Source organism: Manis javanica, chromosome 11, assembly GCF_040802235.1.
Source record: "Manis javanica isolate MJ-LG chromosome 11, MJ_LKY, whole genome shotgun sequence".
NCBI classification, from domain to species: Eukaryota; Metazoa; Chordata; class Mammalia; order Pholidota; family Manidae; genus Manis; species Manis javanica.
The window spans coordinates 76336330-76360579 of record NC_133166.1 but is presented as its reverse complement, the minus strand read 5'-3'; the positions used below and the strand labels follow the sequence as shown (position 1 = coordinate 76360579).

The 24250-nt window shown below is 37.8% G+C and overlaps 2 protein-coding genes across 3 annotated transcripts in view; one reads left to right on the top strand and one right to left on the bottom strand.

Moving 5' to 3' along the window:
- Positions 1-1212, bottom strand: part of CATSPERE (catsper channel auxiliary subunit epsilon) — a 151229-nt gene extending 150017 nt beyond the window's left edge. The window contains exon 1 of the mRNA XM_073215735.1: positions 1062-1212. Within this exon, the coding sequence (XP_073071836.1) occupies positions 1062-1126 (65 nt within the window). The 5' untranslated portion in view covers positions 1127-1212. The remainder of the gene's footprint in view (positions 1-1061) is intronic.
- A 1462-nt stretch (positions 1213-2674) lies between these two features.
- Positions 2675-24250, top strand: part of ADSS2 (adenylosuccinate synthase 2) — a 50749-nt gene continuing 29173 nt past the window's right edge. The window contains exons 1-4 of one of the 2 annotated variants that reach the window (XM_017661374.3): positions 2764-3202; positions 16182-16284; positions 17089-17157; positions 19000-19050. In XM_017661374.3, the coding sequence (XP_017516863.1) occupies positions 3020-3202; positions 16182-16284; positions 17089-17157; positions 19000-19050 (406 nt within the window). In that variant the 5' untranslated portion in view covers positions 2764-3019. Of the gene's footprint in view, positions 3203-16181; positions 16285-17088; positions 17158-18999; positions 19051-24250 lie in introns of both variants that reach the window. The other variant, XM_073216713.1, reaches the window with a different exon arrangement.

Sequence of the window (24250 nt, the reverse complement as noted above, 5' to 3'; positions counted from 1 at the left end):
AAAGCCTAAAAGATATACTATCTGATCCTATATGGAAAGGTTTGGTGACTTCTGGTCAAGATAACAATGTTCATAAACTCTTTGAGTTCACAGGTCATCCTTAATATCAGCTGCCGTTATTTATTGATTGACTGTTTGCCAGGCGTGTACCGAGAGCTTTAACTATACCACTGCATTCAAGCCTCACAACCCCATGAGATAGGTTTTATCTTCCATTTTATAGAGAAAATGAAGGCTTACAAAGTTCTGTCTGAATCCCATTTCTGCTCTTAGTCATTACATGGACCCTTTCCAAGGGCTCCTCTCATTCTTTTTGATCTGTCCATTTGTCCAGTGACCTGCCCTGTTTGATTTATTGTTGGCATTCTTACATCTTAATGTCAGAAGGTAATAATTATTGTTATAGCAAAACCTCCCTTAAACATTAGATTCGCCGAATGTGATTTTTCTGGTTTATCACCTGTATTTTAACCTATATTGAAAAACTTTCTAAAGTATTTTGATATACTTTCCAATTCAGCAGGTACCGAATACTGAACAAAAATCAAACTTGCATTGAGCTCTTGCAGAACTTTATAGTTTTCATTCTCCAAAACCAGTCACTTTATACAGGAATTACATTTCCTTACATTTGCATAGTATTTACATTTTTTAAAGCACTTTTTGACAAACCTCTAAACTAGGACCAGCTAGCATACACCACCACTAACTAGTTATCCCAGTGAAGTGCAGCCCCAACGCCGCAGCTCTTTGGTTCCCGTTTGGCATTAGAGGAGCGCAGCGGGAGGAAACGAGTTTAGGGACTCCCGGGGCCCAGTTGTCCTCTGGACAGCGACGTGAAGTTACCACGACCATCGAGGAGCAAGGTCCTAACCGCGTCCCCTCATTTTCCGCCCTTTCATTGAAAATTCGGCAGGGAGTGCGGGGCGCAGCCGCGTGTGTGGGGACAGCTGTGGGACGAGGCGGGTGGTCCCGGGGCACTGAGGCGCCGGGTAGGTCCCGCCTGCTCTGCCCCAGGGCGACCTCCGCCCGGTGTACGAGGCCGCGACCGGGATCTCTACCTCCACAGGGCCGAGCCGCAGCAGGTAAGCCACGATAGCACGGCAGCTACCACCCAGCATGACATGGCGCCGGGTGAGCCTCAGCCCAAACGCCCGGGCCTCGCGCGCTCCCGGGTGCTCTGGTCGCGCTCACCTGCAGCGCGGGCGAATACGCGCGCGTGCCAATCCCTGCAACGCGCGCCAGCCCCCGCAGCACTCCCCAGCCGCGAAGACATCTGCTGGGGTACAAAACCTAAACCAGTTTTGAGGAGCGGCAAAATTGTTCTTTTTTTTTTTTGAAGTGAAATTACAGAACCACTTCGGAAAATCCGAGTTGACTGAATGAAGGTGAAACTTTTAAGTTAGTGTATGTTTTAGCCCCATGGTCGTTCTGACTGTATAAAACCACTGCGTCAGCAAATACCTATCTGGCAATGCTTTCCAGGGAACAGGCACTCCATAAACGATTTTTTTATGCTCAACAGCAACAAACAACATGCAACGTGTGTTTATTGAGCACTTACTTAATGCTCAACACTATGTCGTGGACTTGCATACAAAGAAATACGACAACATTCTGATTTACAAAGGAGTTTGTAATTTTGTGGTAAACCCAAGACAAACACCAAAGTTGTCACATAGTATTATAATGTATTTGTTTATTTGTGGTAGTAACCTGGCAATCTGAATACTTGAGGGTTGCCATTATATCTTTATTCCTCCTTGTGTCGTCATTGCCCAATAACATCTTAGTTTGTAGTAGGTTCTCCATGTTTACTGACTTAATGAGTCATTGAATAAAGATAGTAAAACACTAAAATGCGCTCTAGGGACCAGGAAAGAATGTGACTGTGATTTGGGAGACTTTATTTAATGCGATTCTATTCCCACTTTTTTTCCAAAGCGACTTTATATCAGAATTAGATGTCACAGTTAATCTGCGTGGCAACTGGAAGAGCATTAGCTAGGTAGTAGGTAAACTCCATAATCTAGGTGCAGATGATACACTAATAGTGAAATATACAGAAAGGGCCTTGGCTCTGGATTGACTGCCTGTGTACCAACTCAGCTGGTACTAGAGTAAGTCAACTAACTTTTAAATCCTGTAAAATAAGGATAAGATAGTATTACCTACCTCATACGGTTGTGGTAATTAAGAGGTAAATGCATTTCCGTACCTGGCATACACTAAATGACATTCATTAATTCACTCCTCCTCTCTGAGACTCTGCTCCTAATGTGTAAAATGAGAATGGTTAGGACTCTACTCGATCTCTAGGTTTTAAGATCTAATGTCCTCTACCTTATTACTTTAGTTTGCCTTTTTTGATCCCTGCCTCATCTGTGTTCTTACTTCTAGAACTTTACTTTTCAATTCTCTACCTATACGTTCCAATTTCATCCCATTTGTATTTTGCAATTCCACCCTTTGTATTTCGTACACACTATCTCATCCCTTAACAAAAACAAATCATTAAAAAATAATTCTAAAATGAACACTTTCAGAGGCTGCCTCCTGTCGCTGGCAGACACCGTGGCACCACCCCAATTCGCGGCAGCCGGAGCGTTGCATGCCGGGAGTTGCGGTCCGACGCTCCAGCGCGCTCCTCCACGCCTCCCGGGTTGAAAATCTGGCGTACGGGCGGAGGCGGGGCGTCGGAGGAACCGCGCGCCAAGCCCTGCCCCCGGCTCCGCGAGGCGCGCCAGGCCGCGGAGGGGCGTGGCCTTGGTCTCCGGTGGTGGCAGTTGCCGCTGCCCGGGCATCTTCCTCCCGGGGTGCAGCTGCCGCCGGCCTGCGCAGGGCAGCCATGGTTCCCCACTGAGAGGGCTCCGCGGAGCGCAGGGCGGAGCTTGGCCGGAGGGCGGAGCCGGCTCTGGCTCCCTCTTCCTCTGCATGTGGCTGGCGGCCGCAGGGCCGTTGAGTTCTAGTACTCCTCGCAGCCCGCGCCTCTGTCTGCTCTCCGCGCGTTGCTGCAGCCATGGCGTTGGCCGAGAGTCACTCGGCTGCATCCTCCGTGCCCAACGGCAACTACGGCGGCCCCAGGGCGCGGTCCAGAGGAAACCGGGTGACCGTTGTGCTCGGCGCGCAGTGGGGCGACGAAGGCAAGGGAAAGGTGGTGGATCTGCTGGCGCAGGACGCCGACATCGTGTGCCGCTGCCAGGTGAGGCGACCGGGCTCTGACGGGGAGCGGGCCCTGAACCCCGATCCTCCGTCCAAATTAAGGTGTCACCTTGAGGTTCTCTTTTGCTCTGAACTGAGGAGATCTGGAGAAATGACGGGAGGTCGGAGCTCCCTGACCTGAGGTCTTGGGTGGAGCGGTTGAGTAGCCCTGGAGGAAAACGCGGGCTGACCAAAGGCTTTGAGAGATGCGCGATGCCTCGGGAATGGCAGTTTTCGGTCTGGAGGCCAGCGCTCAACCCCAGGACTGGGCGGGGGTGAAGGGTATTAGGTCCGAGTTCGAGGAGTTGCCGCCCGAGGCCTGCACCCGACGCAGGACCTTCCCATCGTCCACCTACCCCGGGGGACCCGGTGGGAGTGGATTGTTCCAAACCGCCCTTCAATTCCAGGTGCACCGCTTCCCCCACCTACAGGACCCCAGCGTGCAGACCTTTTCCTCCTCTGGCCCACATTGTTGACTTGAGAACCCACCTCTGGGCTTTCGGCTGTTTAATGGCCCCGGATTTTAACAGCATACCACGTTTACTAATATTAAGGGGAAGTTATTTTTACTTTACAGAAGGGAATTCAAGCCCTTTCACAAGTGAGGCAGGTAAATACGTGGATGTCAAATCTGTTATTTAGAAATATTTACATTTTACGAGCCCACATCGAACGTGAACTTTCGGGAAATGAAATGGTAATGTACTTCCTACTGGGAAACACGTGGTTTTCAGTGTTTTCTTCCCGTATTTGTTGCTTGCTTTGAAGAAGCCTTTTGTAAAGGTTCTTAGATAACTATTACCAGTTGCAAAATTGAAAATGGTTGCGCAATAGCCACTTTGAAAATAATTTGTAATGTGTTATTTGAAGTTAACCGCTGTCTTTATGGCACAAGAATAGTTCTTCCTGAACATGGTAAGATGATGCCATGCTGCATATGTTCTAACAGGTTAGCAGGCCCACAATCGGAAGCTTTTACCCAAAACTGAATACCATTTCAGCATGTAGAAATATGGTAATCACAGGTACATAAAAAGCTAAATGCAGACATTCCTAACTTTGTTTTTTTTGCACACAGATTTCATCCTGCCATTCCTTAGGCTGAGATAGCTGTTGCACTAGTTGCCTCCAAGCATTATCACTAGTGGTGCCATCACTTCCCTTTGGCTTCCATCACTTCCCTTTGGCTTCCAAACTTCTGTTTCTCCACCCCTCTGGCAACCCACATACCTTACTTAACGGCATGTCTAAAGGTGTTGCCATTGAATTCTGCCCCACATTGCCTCAGGAAGCTGCTCCAGAAGCTCAGCCTTCACCTTCTTTTTCTTAAAATCAGATCTGGTCGTGCAGTGGGGAAAGAAGTATGAGACTGCCTAACTCTTGCTGGGTAGGAGAGACAGGTTGAGGCCTGTTTGTCCCCTTCACTGTCATTCCTGACATCTTCCTTATGTGAGGTTGAGCTACATTATGGGTTATAAGAAGGTTTGGGGAATGAACCATTATAGCATTTATTCTAAAAGATAATCAATTTTAATATCCCTTTGAAAAATAGTAGAATTAGTTTGTAGAATGGAGCAGGTATTACTATGTTACTGTGGAAATAGTCTTGAAGGGGGTGGTGGACCAATGTAATCTGATGCCCATGAAAAGTCTAGAGGGAAGTGATTGAGAAGGAGCCAAGTTAGGCTTTAAAATGTTAGCTGAATATAGAGGAGAAACGTAAGCAGACTTCCCTCATTTGTACACTTTTGACCCATTAACCTTCCTTATATAATTCTAAGATCTTTATATTCTAGTGACTTTTGAGAGCTCATCATTAGAAGAATTCTTATTAATCTTGTTAGTGAAAGTAGATAAGGAACAAAGAGACTTTTAAACATAATGCTTGCGATTCACCTTGGTAACTTTATATTATTTGGTCAGTCCTCATAAGCTGGCATCCACTTAATGAAGTTCTCCTGGCTTAGAAGTGGAAGAATATAGAATGTTCAAATACCTAATGAATGTGTATAGAGAGCTGGGAAAAGTCAACATTAGGAAAGCTATTTTGATTGAATTGCCTGGTTTGATTAAGTTTTTAGTGTATTATGAGGAGAATATGTACTTTGTTAGTTTAATCTACTTTTTGTCATACTTGTGCCATAAACACAAATTTTATACAGATTGTTTCTCCAGAAGTGGTATACACATAATATATCATATTTCAACAGTGGAATCATAAAATAAGAAATTTCTTCCAACATCAAATACAGTTTTTAAAAGAAAAATTGACATTGCATCTAACTATATATTAATATATAAAATGCCTTTTCGGAAAGAATAGATGCAAAATTAGTGGAATTTTCATCATAATAACACTTAAGGCCTATATCTCAATTCAGGAGTGATAGGGAGTTACTTCTAACTTGGTAGATGCTCTAGATCCATGAATGAGTGTGTAGAGCTTGCATCAGAGGACAGTCATGCTGATGCCTTTATTTTAAATCGATATGTCTTCTAAGAAAGAAGAGTTAAGTATAGGACCAACTCCAGACCTAGTTTAGTCATCCACCAATCACATGAGTACCAAGGGAACCATTAGCCCCAGAGTTAAACAGATGAAAAAGACAGGATTGCACCCACAAGAAGCTTTTATAATACAGTAAACTACTACATAAACAAGTTTTGGGAAGATACTAGTATCTTTCATCTCCACCTTGGCGATACTTTACAAACAGTTGAAGGAAAGGAAGCTGATTACTGTTTTCGCCCCACCCCAATCCTCTCAAAATAAACTCTTATACTTTATTTCCTTTATTTTGTTGAGTAGAAACTCCCAAGATTTTAACTACTGCAGTTTCTTCCAGGCCTTAAGCAAGAGCTTATTTGTTGTTCTTGGAGAAAGCAAGCTGGGTAGTCTTGGTTACAGTGACTAGCGTGAAGTTGCCTGTAATGAGGAATAGCTAGGACAGTATTCCTTTTCTTTATGTCCCCCACTACAGCCCCATTTTTAAAGTTGATATAAAGTGGAAATATTAACTAAAATTAATTATTAAAGGGAAAGTATATCCATCACTTAAGTAAACAATGAAAAAAACGGTAATTTGTGGCTGGATGCTGGTTTCTGCTGAAGGCCATGACACCAGCTATTAGTAAGTGATAATAAAGTGTAGAAGACATACCGGCAGCAAGCAGAGACTTTTCTTGAAGTAATAAGAAAAGTTGACAGATAATTTCAAAGGGATAACTTCAGTGTTATTTAATGCCTTGAACTTACACGGCTAAAGTTATTTCCCAAATCATTTCCCATACTTTTAAAGATAGTAGAGAATTATAATTTAAGGTAAACCCTTCTTACAGGTTTATAACAATTGTTATTTCTGTGTCTCCTATCAGGTTGCTTTTTTTTTTAAAGTTTGTTATCATTAATCTACAATTACATGAGCAACATTGTGTTTACTAGACTCCCCCCATCATCAAGACTCCCCCACATACCCCATTACAGTCACTGTCCATCAGCGTAGTAAGATGCTATAGAATTAGTACTTGTCTTCTCTGTCTTATACAGCCCTCCCCGTGGCACCCCCCTATATTATGCCTGCTAATAGTAATGCCCCTTATTCCCCTTATCCCTCCCTTCCCATGCATCCTCCCCAGTCCCTTTCCCTTTGGTAACTGATAGTCCATTCTTGGGTTCTTGAGTCTGCTGCTGTTTCGTTCCTTCAGTTTTTTTTCCTTTGTTCTTACACTCCACAGATGAGTGAAATCATTTGATACTTGTCTTTCTATGCCTGGCTCATTTCACTGAGCATAATACTCTCTAGCTCCATCCATGTTGTTGCAAATGGTAGGATTTGTTTTCTTCTTATGGCTGAATAATATTCCATTGTGTATATGTACTACATCTTTATCCATTCATCTACTGATGGACACTTAGGTTGCTTCCATTTCTTGGCTATTGTAAATACTGCTGCAATAAACATAGGGGTGCATATGTCTTTTTCAAACTGGGCTGCTGCGTTCTTGGGGTAAATTCCTAGGAGTGGAATTCCTGGGTCAACCTCCATGGAGGTTTTTTGAGGAACCTCCATATTGCTTTCCACATGGTTGAACTACTTTACATTCCCACCAGCAGTGTAGGAGGGTTCCCCTTTCTCCACAACCTCGCCAACATTTGTTGTTGTTTGTCTTTTGGATGGTGGTGATCCTTACTGGTGTGACGTGGTATCTCATTGTGGTTTTAATTTGCATTTCTCTGATGACTAGTGATGTGGAGCATCTTTTCATGTGTCTGTTGGCCATCTGAATTTCTTCTTTGGGGAAGTGTCTGTTCGGATCCTGTGCCCATTTTTTAATTGGATTATTTGCTTTTTTGTTTGTTGAGGTGTGTGAGCTCTTTATATATTTTGGATGTCAACTCTTTATCGAATCCATCAGGTTGCTTTTTATATAGTTTGTAATATTTCCCAAATATGTAAGTGTATGCCAATATGTGGTGGTATACTTGGTTCCGTCTTGCTTTCTTAGGCTACTGTGCTTTCACTACTAGAATGTTTCCTCAAAAAGAGAACTTACTCCTTTTCAGTTTTCTTGCATAGCACCTAGTACTATGTGAGGCAGAAAGGAAGTAAATACTCAACACTTATTTATTGGGTGACTGGGTCATCCCTAGAAATTTTTTTGAACTCAGTAGTTTAACCCTTCTCCTGTAAATTATTTTGCCATCTCTGTAGACAGATTGAGTGATGGCATGAGTTTAAGTGGAATCACCAGCATTCCTTGTATTAACATTTGTTACTTAGTATCTTAAGTGTTACTTTTTACATTGTAACATTATGTTCAAAGGCGTCAGTAATTTATATTTGTCTTACCTCTAGTGCCTTTGAGGAAATAAATACCTAATACTTGTTTCTTTTTTGTGTTATTTCCTCAGCATATCTCAGTTGAATGCCATGCAGTTTTGGTAAATACTTTTTCTCTGCTGAGGACAGTAGATCTTTAAGTTTGGTCAATGAAGGTACCCTGAGTTGTTCACTATTTAAATCTATTGTATTAGTATATATAATATACCATTATCTTTATTTTTGAGGCATAAATTTTTAAATTATATGAGTTCATCTCAGTGGTATCTAATCAATATTATTTTGTTTCTTTAATTTTGGTGTGAATGGGTGGGTTAGTTGGATAATTTCAAGTATCTCTAGGAAAAACTTGTCTACAACAAATCTCCAATGAACTGGTAAATTAAGTATCTTACTTAGTATAAGTGGATACAAATCTAGCTCTATTATCTTTTGGGGACAATGTCAGATTTTGACACCAAAGGTTAGTGTGGCTGAGCTACATACCAATATGTGAAGATTGGTGACTACTAGAATATTTTTAGCCATGGAAAAGGGGACATTGAGGTAGGTATTCAATATTGCCTGGTGAAAACAATGGAAAATAATAGGAAACACAGGACAGCTCCCATGGCTTCTGTGGTTCCAAGAGGAGATGATTCTTTACATTAAAGCAACTTTCAATTATATTTAAATCAGTATAAGAAAATTATTCTTTAAAAAGAAGTCAGAGGTCCCATGAAATTTTTGTGTCAAACTTTTCCAACCCTTTTTGAAGAAAACTGTTTTTGACTTAAAATCTGCAGGTCAATTTCAGTGTTTTTAAGAAAATCTCTTCATAAATATAATAATGAATGTTATCAAGCATTTACAAATGCATAGAATCATTGGTTTGTGCATTTTTTTGGTTGCATGTCTATCTGATCATCCCATCTATGCCTCTGGTCATCTCTGACCCTTATTTAGAAGGTATGTATATTAGAGTTTGGTACCTAGAGTCTAGAGCTTCTTAATTAGAAATCTAAGATCCTCCAAAGCAATGCTTCTTTCCACTTTTATCGTGGTAAGTTTTTTCATAACAGTAATTTAATGGGGTGCCTGAGGTTTCCATTTGTGGCATTTACCTGTGTATAAACAGGCAGGTAACTATAATAATGTAAGGTGATTCAGCTATCTTATGCCTTTAAAAGATAACTGAGCGGTGTGCTTGGATATCTTCACTAAAAAGAAATTCAAACACCCAGTATATGTTTTCTCTTCCCATCTAGTGTGTCTGGTTACTGTTGAATAGTTTAATTTGATCAATTTACTGGTTGTAACTTAACCTGTTCTACTTTGAAATCAAACTAATTACAGTTATATGACTGTTTGCATAAATGAACAGTCATCCTGGTTTATAATTACTCTATTGCTGTGGATTGACAAGTGTTTCTGTTTTGGTGAGTAGTGAAATTTTTCATCTGGAAAAAGAGACACAGGTCTTGACACTCTTTACCAAGAAGGCAGGCAGCACAGAAAATAGGCCTTGACTTAAGGGACTGTTGGGTTCCTAAGAAGCATGAAGACTCTAGATAAGAAACTAGAGTTTGAGGCATTGCTACACTGCTAATCCATAGTGGTTAATCTCTGAGTTCCTGATTGATGTTCATTTTGAGCTCAATGACTAGTACAATGTTCATGTATTCAAAGCAAAAAGGACAAAGAGAAAACACATAGACTGTTCTAGAGGCTTAAGTGGCCTGAGAAATGCCTCGGGGCTTTGTACATGAATTGTTGGCCCTTGACACTTGGGCCTCTAAGGCTGCTGGAAAAGAGACACCATTGTTTTAGATTTGTAACACTGTTGAGAGATCATTGCCTCTGTCTCTTCTTTCTCAGCAGGAACTCACTTAGTTGGAGTGATTTGGGGAAGAAGGCCAAATACCTAAACTAGAATCAGAAGTCACTTGCAGATTATTTTATTCCTTTCCAAACTTCTTGGTCTTTTAATCTCCCCTGGATTTTTGGAGCTTCTTTAGAAACACACTTATCAACATTTCCTGACCTAAACTTTATCTAGAGTTGGACTTTACAGCCTCTGGTTCTAAGGAACCATGGAAAGAAAATTTAAAACACTTGTCTTTCTTTGGCTTCAAATCAAATTGGGAAGAAAAAGTATACATGGAAAAACTGAGAACAGTTGTTGCAAAATTAGTAAGTACTATTATATCACCCCTGTATCCTGCAGCACTGTGTGTATATATTGACAGCATAAATACTAGAATTTGGAAGTTAATCATTTTTATATTCACTTATCACTAGTGCAAGATATGAACTCGGAGAGTACACATACTATATTACAGTGAGCTTGTTTTGTGAAACATTTGGGTTCTTTGCAAGCAATGGAAAGAGACTGTCTTAAGTAAAATTGGAATTTGTTTGAGGGAAGAGCAGAGCGGCCAAGCCTCAGTGGCCTGAGAACAAAGGCAATTCCTGGGATCTCAGCAGCCAGAATTGGCAGCCTTTCTCTTTAGGATGCTTTCTTAGGCACTGGGCATGTTTAACTACTAATTGCCTTCCTCGCTAGTCAAAATCAAAATCCCAAGAGAGAGAAAACTTGATTGGCTGGCTTGGATTGTGTTTCCCTGTTTGGATCAATTACTATGGCTAGACAGAATGATTACTATGATATGCAAAGTAGGTAGCGAGGGGCCTGAACATACAAAAGGTATATAGCTAATATAGAGTTAATTTCATATGGGAAAATAAGGAATGAGGAACCCTTATTTCTGGGTTATTCTTATCTGGAGTTGTTTTCTAGCACTCAAATACACTGTAGACCTCTAGTGCTTTTCTAGAATGAGGAATTAAATAGGTTTTTGTTACTTTAACTATAATTAAAACAATGAAAATTAGCTTCTCGATATTGGTTTAAAAACATTAAAACTATACATCAGAAACCTTGCTTTCAGCTTTGGGAACATAGGATATAGAATTTAGCTCTACATCTCTCCCCCACCCATCATTTTCTAGTTTATTTCAATGAGATAATTTTTTTTTTCTTGGTCAGTAAGAAGCTTATTTAATATTTTACTTACAGTTAATGTAAGAATAGTAGTCAAAGAAAATCAGTAAAATAAAAACCAGCTTAGGGGGCGTTTTGTAACTGTGGTGGTAGCTGATTGGATTTACTTTCATGTGTTCTTCACTTTAATTTGTTCTGGTATTTAATACAGGAAAGAGCATCAAATAAGGCATTATAAACTTATGTTTTTTTCCTCAGAGAAATATGCCATATAACATGCAGCCATTTTTGGATTCACACTTGTTTTTGTTTGTTTCTTGGGGTTTTAGAGGATATATATCAAAATAAAAAGTGTTCAAAAAATTAAGATATCTCAGAATCATTAAAAATATTTTCTCTATTGATATAAGATATAATTGACCTGGAAAACAATTGCTATCCCACAGCTCTTTGTGTAGCAGTTAATTGAACATACTGTTTTTTTAGTTAAGTAATATAAAACAGCCATGGTGATTAAAATTATTTGTTAAACGCTGCATGAGTGTCTGCGATCATGAGTGTTATGGAAATTTAGCAAGGTTTCAATAGGTAATTACATGTAACTGTTAATATCAACATGTGATTCATACTATATCTGGTGGAATAATTTACCAAGTTTGGTTTGGGTAAATTTTGGCTGAGAAAAGTAGAACAACAACAAAAAATTATCTCCCATCATTGATATGGTTCTATCTAGTGTCCCAGTGCTGCTTAGAAGAATCATTAAGGGTGATTAAACAAGTATGTGCCTGCTACTTGTCCTGGTGCACACTACATAGACTTACTCACTTTAGAAGCAGTTCCATCACAGATATGGAAGCGTGCACTTCAGAGTATCTGCCTTTGTAATTTTTTGTGTGTTGAATGGGAGTGCGAGGTGGTAGTTGTTGGCAATAGTGCTCATATTGAAACCAAACTTTATTTTGCTGTCAGTTAATGTATGTGACCTCTCCTTGGACCAGTATAATCTGTGTTTGAGGACAATTGCCTGAGCCTCCCAAGGTGAATTTTGTATATTCCAGACAAATTTACAAATATTTTAGGTTAGTATCCAAATAGGCAGTTCGAATTTAGAGCTTCATCTGTGGCATTTTGTGAAATATGACACTATACTAAAACTTACTTCATACTTAGATGCACTTGTCAAGAAACTTTATGAGTAGCTCTTTCTCAGTTCACCTCAGGGATCTTCTCTGCACAGTATGTTTTTAAGATTAGAGGCAACCATACCCAACTCTCCCATGGGGCACTAGTGACCCTATATACTAATAAATACTTAACATTTTCCCCCCTAGCTTCTTAATAGGAAAGTGTAGGGTTTTTCTGGATATATTTAGCCATACTTTCCTACTCAGTGAAACAGAATTTTTCTTTAAGGTATCATTGATACATAATCTTACGAAGGTTTCACATGAGCAACAATTGTGGTTACTACATTCACCTCTATTATCAAGGCCCCCCCCATACCCCATTACAGTCACTGTCCATCAGCATAGTAATATGCTATAGAGTCACCTCTTGTCTTTGTGGTATACTGCCTTCGCCATGCCCCCGCCTTACATTATGTGTCCTGATCGAAATATCCCTTAATCCCCTTCCCCACCCTTCCCTTTTGCCCTTCCCACCCTTTTTCCCTTTTGTAACCACTTGTCCCTTCTTGGATTCTCTGAGTCTGCTGCTGTTTTGTTCCTTCAGTTCTTGCTTTGTTGTTACACTCCACAAATGAGTGAAATCATTTGGTACTTGTCTTTCACCATCTGGCTTATTTCACTGAGCATAATACCCTCTAGCTCCATCCATGTTGTTGCAAATGGTAGGGTTTGTTTTCTTCTTAAGGCTGAATAATATTTCACTGTGTATATGTACCAGGTCTTCTTTATCCATTCATCTACTGATGGACACTTAGGTTGCTTCCATGTCTTGGTATTCTAGATAGTGCTGTGATAAACATAGGGGTGTATATGTCTTTTTGAATCTGTGATCTTGTTTTCTTTGGGTAAATTCCTAGGAGTGGAATCCCTGGGTCAAATGGTATTTCTATTTTTAGTTTTTTGAGGAACCTCCATACTGCTTTCCACAATGTTTGAACTAATTTACATTCCCACCAGCAGTGCAGGAGGGTTTCCCTTTCTCCTCATGCTCGCTAACATTTGTTGTTGCTTGTCTTTTGGATGTTGGCCATCCAACTGGTGTAGGGTCCTATGTCATTGTGATTTTAATTTGCACTTCCCTGATGATTAAGGATGTAGAGAATCTTTTCATGTGCCTGTTGGCCATCTGAATTTCTTCTTTTGGAGAAGTATCTGTTCAGATCCTCTGCCCATTTTTTAATTGGGTTATTTGCTTTTTGTTTGTTGAGGTGTGTGAGTTCTTTATGTATTTTGATGTCAACCCCTTAGCAGATACTTTGGTTATGAATATATTCTCCTATATTATAGGATGCCTTTTTTGTTCTGCTGATGGTGTCCTTTGCTGTACAGAAGCTTTTTAGTTTGATGTAGTCCCATTTGTTTATTTTTGCTTTTGTTTCCCTTCCCGGAGGCAATGTTCAGGAAAGATGTTCAGATGTTCAGGAAAAAGTTGCTTATGTTTTATTCAAGAGATTTTTGCCTATGTTTTCTTGTAAGAGTTTTATGGTTTCATGACTTACATTCATGTCTTTGAGCCATTTTGAATTTACTGTTGTGTATGAAGTTAGTAATCCAGTTTCATTCTCCTATAATGAAACAATTTAAATGAGATTTAATTCATAAAGTAATCCTTAGTAAGAAATTGTTTATTGAAAAAGTTGGTTAATCTTTAAATGAGCAAGCTGTTGACTAAAGTGTGATTTCAAGCCTTTTGCAGTTGGTCTTTTCCAGCCTGAATCATCACCCATAAAGTTGGAAGAACTTAAAAGAATTAAACCAATTTATCCCTCTAAAGTTATCTGTCACAACCACTCACAACTACCTGTCTCAAACAGACAGATCAGCCAGCATCATTGCCTGTCTTGGTAAAATATCTAAGAGAGTAGGGGTTTTGTTGTACAAGATTGTTATTGTGCATCACTAAGTTAATTCACAAATGATTATATTGGTTTATCTATAAAAATAATTTTGTGTAAATTGGAGGAGACTTACTTTAAAGGCCTGCTCTAAAAATTAGATAGCTTGTTTTTTATATTAAGCAAATGATGGATTAAAAAAAACCCAGGTTCTACTTAAATAATATCCGTTTATTGGTTATCTCATAGTTACCAATACTTTATAACAATTTTGTAAAAATCTATTAAGTTTTGTGATTTAAATTTAGTGTTCCATTAGTGATACCAAGGAGGTATAGCTTGATGCTCTGCTTCTTTCTGTCTTGTGTCTTGCTACCCTCCTGTCATCCTGCAGATTATAGGCCACCACTGTCGATTGATTTGTATTTTTTCTCATACTCTTTTTTTTCTGGTATCAATAATCTACAATTACATGAGGAACATTATATTTACTAGCCTCCCCCCTTCACCAAGTCCCCCCCACATACCCCATTAGTCACTGCCCATCAGTGTAGTAAGATGCTGTAAAATCACTACTTGTCTTCTCTGTGTTGCACAGCCCTCCCCGCTTCCCCTGCCGCATTATATATGCTAGTCATAAGGCCCCCTTTCTTCTCCGTCCCTTCCCACCTATCCTTCCCAGTCCCTTTCCCTTTGGTAACTGTTAGTCCATTCTTGGGTTCTGTGATTCTGCTGCTGTTTTGTTCCTTCAGTTTTTCCTTTGTTCTTATACTCCACAGATGAGTGAAATCATTTGGTACTTGTCTTTCTCCACCTGGCTTATTTCACTGAGCATAATACCCTCTAGCTTCATCCATGTTGTTGCAAATGGTAGGATTTGTTTTCTTCTTAAGACTGAATAATATTCCATTGTGTATATGTACCACATCTCCTTTTTATCCATTCATCTACTGATGGACACTTAGGTTGCTTCCATTTCTTGGCTATTGTAAATAGTGCTTGGATAAACATAAGGGTGCATCTGTCTTTTTCAAATTGGGCTGCTGCATTCTTAGGTAAATTCCTAGAAGTGAAATTCCTGGGTCAAATGGTATTTCTATTTTGAGCATTTTGAGGAACCTCCATACTGCTTTCCACAATGGTTGAACTAATTTACATTCCCACCAGTAGTGTAGGAGGGTTCCCCTTTCTCCACAACCTCGCCAACATTTGTTTGTCTTTTGTATGGTGGCCATCCTTACTGGTGTGAGGTGATATCTCATTGTGGTTTTAATTTGCATTTCTCTGATGACTAGCCATCCCCATGCTTTTTAAACTTAGAAATGAGAAGAATTATCTGGTCTCTTAATATTCAATCTCCTTTGTTCCTGATCCTTATAATTTGGCTTCATATTTTGCTTTTTATTGACCATTTAGGCACAAGCTTCATAGAATGGAAATGTCACATGGGTTTAGTGTGAGTCTCAGCTTTAGAGGTTTCTTGACCCAGTGTATTACTTTATCGAGAGAGGAGCAGTTACAAGGGATCTGCCACTAACCAAACTCACAAGATTGATACATAAATTTAAAAATTAGAGACTCAGTATAACCAGTGTTTGAGAGAGTTACTTGGGAGATTGTCTAGCTGTTAAGTCCATGTAAGAATACAAATTTCAGGTCACAAAATTGCTTGACACACTCTTTGGACAATCATGCGAATATTTGTAAGTTTAGGGTAATTGGATAGATTACTCTTAAGAGATTTTTTTATATAGGTAAAATATCACGGATAACTAATTAGATTGCTGTGTGTCCTACATAGTACCAAAAACAGAATAACAAACTAATTTCTTTTGTACTTCTCACTTTTTTTCTCTTTTAAGAAGGGCTGTGTCTTTCTGTCTTCCAGAAACCAGAATTCTTGAATTTCCAGATATGTCAGGAATAACCAGTCAAATGTACCATAATGAGGGAAGGAGAGAATATAGCCAAACTATTGAAAAGCCTCTAAAGAATAAGTATTCATGGCAATACCTGGATTTCCTTTAGATACATTGAAATTTTAGCAGGAAATCATTCTCACTTTGGAAGGAGCTATATTACTGGTCATTATTTATTGTTAGGTTCAATTTTCCCATGTCTTGCATTGCAGGGAGGAAATAATGCTGGCCATACAGTTGTTGTAGATTCTGTGGAATATGATTTCCATCTTTTACCCAGTGGAATAATTAATCCAAATGTTACTGCATTCATTGGTAAGTACATAAACTGAACTGCTTGGGATTTTCGCCGCAGTTGGTAATAGTGTTCCTTTTTCATTATCTAAACTGATTTCATTTCTCACTAATCAAATAATTCATTGATCCCTTGTCAATTTTGTCCTTGGTACCTTCTGGAATATACCTAATTTTGGCAATTTTATGACTCTTTTTTTAGTGTTAATACTTTTTTGAATGATTACTTAACATTTATCTGTGATCGCTAGCAATCTTAATTCTATAAAGAAGCATTAGATCAAGTCAGTTTTCCAAACACTATGACACACAATAAGAAATACAAAAGATGTAGGTATCATAGATTGATTCTGAGCCCTTATAATATATGATGCAGTCATGTTTTCTGTTTTAGATTTTTACTTATAAAAATGTTAATTATAACTTTCTAAACTGATTTTATGACTACTAGTAGGGTGTGACTTTCCTGGTTTGAAAGACACTGAACTATAGTCTAATGTGACCTGGTTCAGTTTGCCTAAAACTATGTAACTAGTTTCTTCTAAATTAATAGTTCCATTTTGCTTCAAAGAAATTTCAAATTATATTGAGTGTAATTTTAGTGTTTTATGTTATATTATGTATTTACATTATAGTACTGTTTACAACTGGAAATTGTTTCTTTGATAACTCCCTGATATATCAGAATGTCCTATTAATCAAAGTCCCCTACTCTTATACTATTCTAGATAAAGGGTTATTGTAGATGTTTATATTTTAATATCATTCTGTATCTATATTACAAATAGAGTTGCTTAAGTTTGAGATTTGTTTGCTTTCTTTTAGGAAACGGTGTGGTAATTCATCTACCTGGATTGTTTGAGGAAGCAGAAAAAAATGTTCAGAAAGGAAAAGGTATGAAAGAATGAATCTGCCTGGTAACCAGTTTGTTTGTTTGTTTGTTTTATAAAATTTTATTTTGGGAATCTCATGCCACACAAACTTAACTTTTTTGTCTTATGTCTTAAAATTGCAGGTCATTATAGGAGAAGAAATTTTAATGTCAGTTATTAAATTTTATCATAATTAATATTTTAAACAAAAGGCAAACATAATGTCATTGTGTATATCCTGACTTTAACATATTGGTCGTTTGCAGACTTTAGGTAGATGGAATTATCATATACTGGTGGCAAAATCGGAAATCTGTGAGTTCATTTCATCATTTGCTCAAGTTAGCATCCCCTTCTGTCCACACCAAAAGTCAGCTTAGGGCAGGCTGGAAGCCACTGCAGCCTACTCAGGACACACTGTCAGTCTTGTTTCTAGAGGATCTGGGGGTCCGTTGATGGCTTCAGCCCAGGGATGGAAGAAGGTTGTATTCGTTCCTCCCTCCCAGGAGGTAAATGCTCCTTCTCTGCAAATTATCTACTTGCATCTCCTTTAAAAAAAAAAGCCTTTGAAATCCTGCCTTTCCTAATCTCTTGAATTTTTGGAAGTCTGTTTACAGTCAATTTGGCCACCTTGGCAGGGCTTGTGGGGAATTTGGCAATGTAAATAATACATAGTTGAGGAGAGTCATTAGTGTAGTTTCCCTTTAGTTTAGTTCCCATTTAAAATACTCAATTCTCTACTACATTGCTATACTGTTCAGATTTAAAAGTAACTTGTCTTTGTTTCTAATAATTAAGTCTGATTTCACAGACTCCTGTCTTGCTACCATCTCTGTTGTCCTCCCTGCATTCTTACCTATGTGTTGGTGTCTGCTTCTTAAATTGGTGAACTTGAGATTCCCATGGCTGCTCTCTGCTTTCCTTGATTTCCTTAAAAAATTTTTTTGCCCTACTTTCCATTTCCTTCTGGCCTTTGTAAACCAGTTGAATCTACCTTACTGAGTTTTTTGGTAACATTTTCTTTATAATATTCCCTAAGCTAACTTTAGAATACATAGTTACATGCCAGAAACATCTAGAAGGGGAGGCTTAATATTCCAGTTTATCTTTTAGCACATTAGTGAGGAGGTTCGCTCTTTAATCGATAAGGAATAATCTTCAAAGAAAATCTTTGGCCAGTATAAAAATTAACAACTAATTTTTAGTATCCAAATAGTTTCGGAAATGTTTGGAGCTTGGTGGCTTATCCTTAAAATACATATAGCCTACTAAGATCCTGTCTTTATAGAAAAATATTTAGCTTCATATATCTATTCATTCAACAGTTGTTTTTTTGAATATTGGATGGTCCCCACACTATGAAAACTCATGGCCCCTGCTCTTAGGTATTCAGTTAAAAGGGGAGATACAAATGTCTTGTTATAAATCAGTGAGCTAAGTACAGTAATTGATAGTACTTTGGAGAAGTTAGAATATTTTAGTATTTTGTTTAATAATACTTTTCATAGTTGTCTTTTGGAAAAGGGTGCCATTCCCAAAATTAACTCCCTTTTCTTAAAATTCTCCCTAGCTTTTCACCTAAATCTACGCACCCTCCCCCCCACAAAAAGAGCTTTTTAGAGAAAACAGTTGAAAAGATAGAATTTGTGAATGAGTTTGTATATATAATGAATGAGGGGAGAAAATTCCTATTAAATATTTTAGGTTTTTAAAAATACTAAAAAATAATTTTCTTCCATGCCAAAGAAACAATATGAAAGTCATTACTTCAGAGAAAAATGCTTTTGAACATTTAATTTCCCAAGAAATTAAGATTTAAAAATTACTCTATTAAATGTTCAATTAAATATATCTTTTCCTCTAGGTCTGGAAGGCTGGGAAAAAAGACTTATCATATCTGACAGAGCTCATATTGGTAAGGGAAACATAATGCATGTATTTACTACTATCTTTTTATCAGCAGTTATCATAGGAAGGCATTTAGTAGCTAAGATTGTCTTTAATTTTAGGGAAAACTAAATAGGATGGCTTGTAATAATTGGGTTCCAAATACATAAAATCTTACTAATTTTTTTTTCTGTTTTTGATAAAGGTGAGGCTAAAATTTACCCACTTTTGAGGAAATGAACAATATAAGTAGACTCTTTAATTCTATTAAAAATAAGCCATATCAAAATATAAAGAGAATTTATATGTACATATTAATACTCATGTAAAAGTAGTCTACTATCTTGTAGATCTTTGGAGTGATTTTTTTGTGCTTAAAATGTAATAATACTACTTTAAATGTAATAATACTGCTTTTTAAAATGATTCAGACTTTATTCAGACTAGTCTTCTCTTCCATTAGTTGGAGTAAGCTGGATTCTAAAAATTAATTTCAACCACCACTGATGAATCTGAGGTTTATTTTCCTGTTATTATCCTATCTCTGAAGTTACAGAGTTGTTAGTTAACAGTGAAATGATTAAGAGAAAATAACCAGAAAAGAGAAAGAGTAACTATAAACCATGTAAGAAACTTCTGTATGGTTGATCCAAACTGTTCAATTGTATTTAAATATAAATGTCTCTGAGACAATAGCTGCTCTAGTTTTCATATTGACCTCTATTTAAGAGGCAGCCTCATCAAAGTTCATGCAGTATTTATCAGCCAAGTAACACTGCTTGGAAATAAGTCACAGACTTGAATCCTGTGTAACCCAACAAAGTAACTTTCGTCAAGTAAACTGCGTGGATTGACATACAGCTTTTATGTGAAATGTCCCCTTTCTCATTACATAGTTTGCCATGGGCCTGTTAAACTACAGAATCTGAAAAGAAGACTTTTTGATGATCACTGCAAAACACTTACATGAATTCACATTATCCTATATGTTGTCTCTGAGTTAATCCTCATAGTGTGACTAGATAAAATATGTAGATACTTCTGTATTTTACATTAAACAAAGTAGACTTTTGAGTTTTTTGTATTTCACCTGAGTGTATTTAAACTATGATAATATAAATCATCAGAAATACTTGTATTTAAACTGAACCTTTTCTTTGAAGAGTTCATAGTTTTTTCTTTTTTAACAAAGCTATAATTTATATTTCCAGAGTGATTAATAGCATCACTGCATTACAAGACAAAAAAAGAAATAAGCTTAACAGTCCCAAATAATAACATGCACTTTTTATAAGGACCAAAGGGTTTTCATTTTGCTTTTCTGAGGAAGGAGGTTGTAACTGCCATTTTTTGGCCATTTGGAGCTTCTGATTTTTAAAAATCAGCCTGTCACCTATATAGTTTAAAATATTTTTTGATTAACTATCTTAATACTTGCATTTTAAACTTTCTGTATCTTCATAGTGCTATAATTTAAAAAGCAATCTGTTACTGATATTTTTTTTACTGACAGTGTCTTAGGTATATAATGAAAAATGTTTGTGCATTATTTTTCTAGTATTTTTTTTGCCTACACTCACTAATTGTTAAACCTTAATGCATATTTTATTCTGTTGCCATGAATCATTCTCCCTTTCTCCCTTCATGGTTTTTGTGTACAACCTTTTGGTATTCACTTGTGGATAAAGTAAGGCTCTGTGTTAGATGATGAAAGCCACTACTCAGCAACTCACCTTCAGAACCTATGGTCCTCTGTCATTTGGTGTGTGAAGTACAGTATCTTAATCTGAGCATTACGATTTAGGATTGCAAGATAGAACAACGTATGCACCTTTTGAGTAACGTACAACTTAGTGTACATCAGACTGTTTGTTAGGCTTTGTGTAGATACACACATATGCTAATGATACCAGATTGTTGCAAAGAACAGTGCTAAGAGAGGTATCTGTGTTCCTGTCTGGATTCTCTACCTTCTTCATTACAGATGCTTTGGATCTATCCCATTCCTGTGACAGTTTGCATTCTTGGGTGTAGCACCGTGGTTAAGCAAATGACCTAACTGCTTTAGCCTATAAAACCCAAGAAAATAAATGCAGAGGGATCAAAGCATCAAAGTGATAGGGAAGTGATGTAGTTTAAATCATAACAAATATGGATTGGTTTTGTAAATTTATTTAAAATTGTATTATATCTCTTTTATAATGATTTTTCCTTTTCCATGAGTTTATGTCCTTAAATTTCTTACACAGAAAGACTGAAACCAGAGAAGATAGCTCAAAATAAAATTCAGATGTTAGTAGTAATGTGTGTAATAATAATATATATGCTTTAAAATGTGTGATGAAAATATCTTCAAGAAATATGTACTTTTAGTATAATCAACTCTAAAATGGTGAAACAAATAGTGACATTAAAAAAATAAAATAAATAACTAGAAAATTGCTGAGAACCATTGCTGTGAAACCACTGCAAATTTTTGCTTCAGAGACTCTGTTACCATAGGACTGAAAGGACAGTTCTATAAGCTCCATTGTAATTAGGCCATTAGAACCCTGAATTAGGTCATTTCAGAACTAATCATTGGACCCCACCTGATATATAGATACTTTAAATTCTTTCCAAGGATATTTAAAATTTCCCATAAAATCATGAGATTTACTCAGCCTGATGGATGATAATTTAGTAGAATGTGATAGAATTATAGGCTTTGGAATTCTAGGGATCTGGGTCCAAATATTAATAATGTGTCCTGGCAAGTTTACCCAGCTACCTTTCTATTTTTTTATTAAAGTATCGCTGATACACAGTCACATTGGTTTCAAATACACAACACAGTGTTTCAGCATTTGCCCTTATTAGCAACTCCTCACCCCCTCCAGTGTGGTCACTGTCCATCAGCGTAGTAAGATGTTAGAGAATCATTAACTCTTGTCCGTGCTGTACTGCCATCCACATAACCAACTTATATTGTAATTGTGAATTATTGTGCCCCTGAATCCCCTCTACCCCCCAACCTCCTTAAACCTCTTCCCCTTGGTAATCACTAGTCCCCTTTCGGTATCTATGAGTCTGTTGCTGTTTTATTCCTACTGTTTTGCTTTGTGTTTTTTTTGTTGTTGTTTTTATTCTTTTTATTACGGAATCATTGATATACACTCCTATGAAGGTTTCACAAAAAAATCAATGTGGTTACTACATTAACCCTTATTATTGAGTCCCCCCGTTCCCCATTGCAGTCATTGTCCATCAGTGTAGTAAGATGCCACAGAGTCCCTACTTGTCTTCTCTGTGCTACACTCTTCCCTGTGACCCCACACACACCATGTGCACTAATGATAATACCCCACAATTCCCTTTTCCCTCCCACCCTACTTGTCCTTATCCCTCCCCTTTGGTAATCGCTAGTCCCTTCTTGGAGTCTGTGAGTCAGCTGCTGTTTCCTTCCTTCAGTTTTGCTTCATTGTTATACTCCACAAATAAGGGAAATCATTTGGTATTTGTCTTTCTCTGCCTGACTTATTTCACTGAGCATAATAGCCTCTACCTCCATCCATGTTGTTGCAAGTGGTAGGATTTGTTTCTTTCTTATGGCTGAATAGTATTCCATTGTGTGTATCTACCATGTCTTCTTTATCCATTCATCTACTGATGGACACTTAGTTTGCTATCATGTCTTGGCTATTGTAAATAGTGCTACAATAAACAGAGGGGTTGCATATATCTTTTTGAATCTGACAACTTGTTTTCTTTGGGTAAATTCCTTCAAGTGGAATTCCTGGGTCAAATAATATTTCTATCGTTAGTTTTTTGAAGAACCTCCATACTGCTTTCCACAGTGGTTGAACTAGTTTACATTCCCACCAGCAGTGTAGGAGGGTTCCCTTTTCTCCACATCCTCACCAGCATTTGTTGTTCTTAGTCTTTTCGATGTTGGCCGTCCTAACTGGTGTGAGGTGATATCTCATTGTGGTTTTAATTTGCATTTCACTGATTAGTGATGTGGAGCATCTTTTCATGTGCCTGTTGGCCATCTGAATTTCTTCTTTGGAGAAGTGTCTGTTCATATTTCTTAATAGGGTTACTTACCATTTGGGTGTTGAGGTGTGTTAATTCTTTATATATTTTGGATGTTAACCCCTTGTCGGATAGGAATATATTCTTCCATAATGTAAGATGCCTTTTTGTTCTACTGATGGTGTCCTTTGCTGTATAGAAACTTTTAGCTTGATGTATTCCCATTTGTTCATTTTTGCTTTTGTTTCCCTTGCCCGAGGAGATGCATTCAGGAAAAAATTGCTCATGTTTATATTCAGGAGATTTTTGCCTGTGTTCTCTTATGGTTTCATGACTTACATTCAGGTCTTTTATCCATTTTTAGTTTACTTCTGTGTATGGGGTTAGACAATAATCCAGTTTCATGCTCTTGGCATGTAGCTGTCCAATTTTGCCAACACCAGTTGTTGAAGAGGCTGTCATTTCCCCATGGTATATCCATGGCTCCTTTATCGTATATTAATTGACCATATATGCTTGGGTTTATCTCTGGGTTCTCTAGTCTGTTCCATTGGTCTATGGGTCTCTTCTTGTGCCACTACCAAATTGTCTTGATTATTGTGGCTTTGTAGTACAGCTTGAAGTTGGGGAGCATAATCCCCCCACTTTATTCTCCCTTCTCAGGATTGCTTTTGCTATTTGGGGTCTTTTATGGTTCCATGTGAATTTTAGAACTATTTGCTCTAGTTTGTTGAAGGATGCTGTTGTCATTTTGATAGGGATTGCATTGAATCTGTAGATTGCTTTAGACAGAATGGCCATTTTGACAATATTAATTTCTATCCATGAGCATGGGATGTGTTTCCATTTATTGGTGTCTTTAATTTCTCTCTTGAGTGTCCTCTAGTTTTGATAGTATAGGTTTTGGACTTCCTTGGTTAGGTTTATTCCTAGGTATTTTATTCTTTTTGATGTGATTGTGAATGGAATTATTTTCCTGATTTCTCTTTCTGCTAGTTCATCGTTAGTGTATATGAATGCAACAGATTTCTGTGTATTAACTTTGTATCCTGCAACTTTGCTGAATTCAGATATTAGATTTAGGAATGTTGGAATGGATTCTTTAGGGTTATTTGTGTACAATATCATGTCTTCTGCAAACAGGGACAGTTTAACTTCTTCCTTGCCAATCTGTATGCCTTTTATTTCTTTGTGTTATCTGATTGCCATGGTGA